Source organism: Cryptomeria japonica, chromosome 5 (assembly GCF_030272615.1).
Source record: "Cryptomeria japonica chromosome 5, Sugi_1.0, whole genome shotgun sequence".
In the NCBI taxonomy this organism is placed as follows: Eukaryota; Viridiplantae; Streptophyta; class Pinopsida; order Cupressales; family Cupressaceae; genus Cryptomeria; species Cryptomeria japonica.
In genome coordinates, this window is record NC_081409.1 from 185,950,605 (window position 1) to 185,956,834 (window position 6,230).

Below are 6,230 nucleotides of genomic sequence, written 5' to 3' on the forward strand. Positions count from 1 at the left end.
CTTAACAAAAAAAAAAAAAAGAACACAGCTACAACCAAAGTAACTAATGGGAAAATCCAAAGAACTATGGAAGGCACCCTGACTTATTATCCCTCCTAATTGCAACTCTCTCCTTACTAAAAATTTTAAATACTAAAAAAAAATGTTGTAATATGCACATGTTCAATTTTTAGCAAATGATTATACTACTAATATTTTAATAAAATGTGTAGAATTTTTTTTCCATGTGCCAAAAAATGTCAAATTAACAATGAGACACATATTCCTATTTAGAAGATAGGGAAAATTTTGGTCCATTTCATAATTACATATGCACATTTATAGCGATTTGTGCACCTATTTTTATACTTACTAATAGTAAAATTTGTTGTTCTTTTCCACTAAAAATTTGTCTTGTAAGTCCTCCTTTGATGGACTCGAAGCTTGACTCCAAACTTGGGAGAAAGCACCATTCCATATTGAAATGCTAATGGTTTTTCCATCAATGGAGAATGCTCAAATGTAAACAACTGATATAGATGAATCAATGCTACTTTAATCTCTTGTAGGGAAAATCTCATTCCAATGCAGGCACGAGGTCCAATTCCAAAAGGTATGTTAGCATATGAATGCCTTTTCTTTTCTTCTTCACATTTAGGATCAAATCTCTCTGGCTTGAATATTTCAGGCTTTGGGAAATAGATAGGATCTTTCGCTAGTGCATTTAAGGCCAACCATACCCATGTTCCCTTAGGCAATAAGTACCCTCCTATCTCAACATCTTCATTAGCCTCTCTTGCAATTAGAGGAGATACCGTGTAGTAACGCATAGCCTCCTTTATCACCTATCATATATTAAAATAAATGAATTTAATTCTCAATTAATTTATAAATTTAATAATTTTGGATAAAAATATAAAATTTGAAGTATACATGCAAGTGAATATTATAATAAGAATTAAGACTAAATATACATTGGAATTTATTATAATTAAAAACATCATTTAGAATACATACATGTGTGTTTGTGATTGTAAATAAAAATACAATTAAATAATCCATTACAAAAGAAAAATTCAACCTATAGTAAGACATTATAAAATGGTCCAACAAAATTCTAAATGATCTAAAATATGCCAAGATAAATCATTTTCTTCGAACTTCTAAAATTTAACACTAAGATAAATCCATCTTAACAATAATTTAATGTGTAAGAATAACATAAAATATTCTCACCCTAGATCATATGCATGCTTGTGGAAATCAACTCTACATCTAAGAAATTGAACCTAGTACACCAAATGAACTTAAAATTAGAAAAGTGAACTAGCAAAAGTCGATGTTTATAGCAGACATTTACCTGAGCTTCTTGCACCTGTATCTTAATTGGATGGTATCAAAATACATTTTTTGAGAACTTGCTTGGCAAGGACTTGCTTTCTTTTGGTCAAATCCCAAGGTAGAGCAATTTAATAATAATTTAACAAACAACCAAGCATATGATGTACCTATGATAATGTAAGAAGATTACATAACTTCGATGCTCTCATGTGAGTGCTCCTCTCTTGTAGGGTGTATCACATGATCTCAAATGGATAAGCAATGTCCTTAAATATATATTCAATAAGTTGGCTCAAAATGGCTTGTAATAAAAAGGTAGCAAGGTTCAATTTAAATTCTAAGTTTCAAAACTTCAAGGTTCATATTTGTGTGCATGAAAGTGATCTAAGTCAAATTTGCATTGACAAATCTAGACAAAAATGGTGAATAAGATATCTAGGAATCAAAACTAATTCTAAGGATGAGTAATGATGAATATAAGATGAAATAAAGTTGTGATAAAAATATAACGTAACAATATGTCACCTATAAGCTTATTATCACATGAAAAATAATCTAATCAAAATGGATCCAAAAAATAAGTGAAAAAAGTATAGATATATGATTTTCACCATTAAAATTATTAAGAGTTACATCTAAATCTATAAAAGAAATCCCATCAAAACTCCCACAAACACAACACAAACCAAATAAATGTACAATGTAAATTATAACTCTCTTGGAGATGAAAGATCATTTTCATCAAACAAACTTATTTGAACAACAAAATTTTAGTACATGTCCATATTTCAAGTTTAATGGCTTATTTAGTGAAGAAGACAAAGCTATTAAGGAGAACTTGGGTTAACTACCAATAAAAAAGAAGACTTAAGACTTGATCTTGAAACCCTCTTCATGTCGAAAGACTCAAAAGCTTATAATTACAACATGTTGTCTATCCAATATTTTGAATATACATTTGAATAAATTTATTAATTAATTAAAATTCAAAATAAACACAATTTTGAATTTCAATTAATTAATTAATAAATATGATCAAACATATATCCCCAAATGTCAAAATTATGTAATATCTGAATTCTAAGAAACAAAAATACAAGTATCTATAGCTGATTATGTACATTTGATCTTTTTATGTAATTCTTATTTTCTTCCAAAAAAAAATACTTTAAAGAAAGAAAAAAAATAACAAACAAAAACCCTTTAAATGCATGAAATTTTTATTAAGTACATTTGATCTTTTTATGTAATTCTTATTTTCTTCCAAAAAAAAATACTTTAAAGAAAGAAAAAAAATAACAAACAAAAACCCTTTAAATGCATGAAATTTTTAAAATCCATGATAAATTAACTGATGTTTTCTGGATTTGACTGTGTCCTTGATAAATTATCTGATGTTTTCTGGATTTGACTGTGTGATCAATTTTATGTCAACCTTTTCAATTATGCTCCACCATCTATCATTCTGATGGGTAAGCTTGATCCATTTTCTCTTTTCAAGCTAAATCATCCTGATAATAGATGATAAAACATGTTCTAAAATGTTAATGAAAAAATTGATCACACTATCAAATCCAAAAACCTGATTCGAAACCCACTATCCCTTTAAAAAAAAAGAAAAACACAGAATTTAAGTAATTTTACCTGAGTAAGATAAGGAAATTTGTCAAGGTCTTCAGCAGTGGGATTTCTGCCTGGGGGGACGAAAGCATCAATTTCTTGAAGCAATTTATTCTCGACATGAGGGTGTGCAGAAACCAGATATAACACCATTGATAAAGTAAACGAAGTTGTAGCTGAGCCCGCCAAAAGATGTTCATAAGTGAGAGAGCTTATATAATCCGGGCTAAACAAATTTCTGACATCTTTACTCGACTCCCTTGCATTCAGCACTGAGGAAAGAAAATCCGTTCTGGATTCCAACCCCAAATCCATACTTCTCTTGGCCACAATGGCATTCAATCTGTCTGTAAGCTTGCGGTTGTTCTGTTCAACCTTCCAATCCCCTGTTCCTGGGATTCGACTGAGGATTTGTCGAAAGGGCTCCTGTACAATTGGGAACAGGATCCCCATTATTATACTGAAGGTTCCAGTGAGGTCCATTTTTAGAGAAGTTGTGGAATAGACGTGCTGCTTCACAAATTCTGAGACTTCCTCTTGGACTGGATGTACAGATGTGGATTGTGTGAGATCGAACCTCTCGCCAAAGGCTGCCTCTCCGATGATGTCTGTAGCGACCTTCAGGAGGAGCTCTGAGAAATTTATGTCTTCTTTTTCATCTTTGGTGGAGAGATGGTCTTTGAGGATGCAGATTGTGCGTTCCATGAGGGGTACTTGATTGGCTATTCGGCTGGGTTGGTACAGGGATTGGATCGTGCCACGCATTGATGACCATCTTGAGTCCCTGAATAGCAGAGTAAGGAAAAAATTGAAAACCATTATTTGATTACTGTGCTAAATTTAGGTTTGGTTTCGGTATAGTGTGATTTCAGATGAGTCACTAATCTAATCAATGTTTAGAATGTGATTTAAGACGAGTCACCAAACCAGTCAAAATTTAGAATATAATTTCAGATAAGTTATCAAATCAGTTAATGTGTAGAATGTGATTTTGGACGGGTTATCAAATCAGTCAATGTTTAGAATGTGATTTCTGATGAGTCACCTGGATAAGCCAAAATTTAGAATTTGATACTTCAATCGAAATTCAATTTAATAATTTGTCAATGGTTTCTGAATTTTAATTTTTTTCAAGACTGCAAAATTTTGCTGCTCTAACTAATTGGTGCATTGTGGTGAGCACACAGATTATTATTTGGAAACTTTGATTCTACCTAAATAATCAGTACATTGATCACACCATGCTAACTGAAATGCTAATGGTTTTTCCATTAATGGAGATTGCTCAAATGTAAGCAACTGATATAGATGATTCAATTCTAGTTTAATCTCTTGTAATTCACAATTATCAATTGTATATTTGACATGAATTATATAAGCTCTTTTCTACTATTCAAATACATGTACTATTCAAAAAATTATTGAATTTGGTATGTTTGTGTATCAATGTTTAAGATCACACTCACAAATTAATCATTGAATCTAGGACCTTCCCTTTGTTGTCAGAGTGTTCCATCACTGAGCTACTGAATCCTTAGAACCAGCCCATCTTTGATCCCGATATGACTTATTTCCAACAATTTTCATATCACCAATATTTTACAACTAACAATTAATACTTTTCTTTTAGGTCGATAGTTAAAAGAAATTTTAAGGTGAAAAAAGAATACCCATTTCTGCATATTTTTCAAAACACACAAGAAAATAAAAGAAAAGAATAGTAGTTTCACCGATATCATAGAAAAAGTCTTCCCTTCATTGTTGGAGTGCTCTACTGCTGAAGTACTAACCCCTTCAGAACCAATTTATCTTTGATCCAAATATGACTGACTTACAACAATTTTCATATCACCAATATTTTACAACTAACAATTAATACTTTTCTTTTAGGTTGACACTTAAAGAACTTTTAGATAAAAAAAGAATACTCATTTCTACATATTTTTCAAAACATATCAGAAAATTAAAGAAAAGAATAGTAGTTTCACTGATATCATAAAAAAATCCATCATCAAATCTAAGATCCTTTTACTATTGAAGTGCTCTACTGCTGAACTACTGACCCCTTCGAAACCAATTTATCTTTGATCTAAATATAACTTATTTCAAACAGTTTTCCTATCACCAATATTTTAAAACTAGCAAATTATCATTTTCGTTTTAGATAATAGCTCTAAATGAATCATTATTATAATGAACTATCGTTAAAAATAATCATTGACGCTCGTACATTTTACATGAAAGAAGAATACTCATTCTTGTATATTTCCCCAAAAAGGTCAAGCAAGAAAAGGATATTAGTTTCAATGATATCACAGAAAACATAACTGTAACCTTAAAAGGTATTCAGTCCATACCTGGTAAAAAACAGTCCCTTCTGATGGAGAGGAGAAGCAGCAATGGGTGAGGGAATACTTCTATTTGACAGAAATTTGAATTTCTTAATCCCTGCCTCTCTACACAACTCTGCATCTGCCACTATCACTAATGGCTGCCTTCCAAAGTTAAACCTGAAATTTCATACATAATCACACGCATACAGTTTCAACAGACATTTTTTTTCTAGATTTCCTTCCGGACAAACTCCTAAAAAAAACTTTTCCTTAAACTAGACATGACTAAAATCTTTTTTCTGTTGTGAAGAAAGGATTTAACCTGTAGATTGGACCATATTTGCGAGCCAAGCTAATAAAAACATCAGGCCCACCCTTGGCAATGAGAGGCAAATGGCCAAACAGCCATGATTCAGGGGGACTGGGAATGTTGGGCAATTTCCATGTGGGTAGCCTTGCATAAACATAGACTGTAATCACCCCTGCAAAGCAGATTAAAAACACAGTACTCCATGATGATTTTCCCAACCACAGAAATGTCTCAGTAAGATCAAATGTGATAATGCTATTTGCTGAAGCCATGTTTGAGAGCTTATGAAACTGAAACTAGCTGGCACAATACAAGACAGCGATTCTCAGAAATTTATAGAATGAAAAATCCAGGCTTTTTGGGTGAACCTGAGGAAGCATATGCATCATTCAGAATGGAATCCAATTTAAACTCTTTAACTTTTCTTTTCGTTTAGACCCATGTTTATGTTAATGACACTTCCTCATACACACTCAAGAGGCGGATAATGCTCTTACCACCCACGATTAAAATATAATCGAAAACATTTTTTTATAGTAAAAGTGCTTTCTCACGAACCAGAGTATTGGATAATCCCAGGCCACTAAAAAGATCTGTCTCTAGCATGTTCGATTAAAATACTGGGCCTTACCATTTATATATTGAGC

General features: G+C 31.9%; 1 protein-coding gene across 1 annotated transcript; it reads right to left on the reverse strand.

Annotated features, from left to right (window-relative positions):
* Positions 1–341: 341 nt before the first annotated feature.
* LOC131060893 (cytochrome P450 711A1) lies at positions 342–5,855 on the reverse strand. Its single transcript, XM_057994328.2, has 4 exons — positions 5,596–5,855; positions 5,298–5,450; positions 2,965–3,724; positions 342–824 (listed from the first exon to the last, which is right to left on the reverse strand). Exons 1-4 carry the CDS (start codon positions 5,853–5,855, stop codon positions 381–383), a joined length of 1,617 nt encoding a protein of 538 aa, XP_057850311.2. The 3' UTR covers positions 342–380.
* Between the last annotated feature and the right edge of the window lie 375 nt (positions 5,856–6,230).

What these genes read in the sequence shown, in the direction of transcription:
- LOC131060893 (XM_057994328.2), bottom strand. Translation starts at nt 5,855, where the DNA reads ATGGCTTCAGCAAATAGCATTATCACATTTGATCTTACTGAGACATTT. An exon ending in AAATATGGTCCAATCTACAG is followed by an intron (nt 5,451 to 5,595) that starts GTTAAATCCTTT and finishes ATGAAATTTCAG; the next exon opens with GTTTAACTTTGGAAGGCAGC. An exon ending in AATTTCCTTATCTTACTCAG is followed by an intron (nt 825 to 2,964) that starts GTAAAATTACTT and finishes AATATATGATAG; the next exon opens with GTGATAAAGGAGGCTATGCG.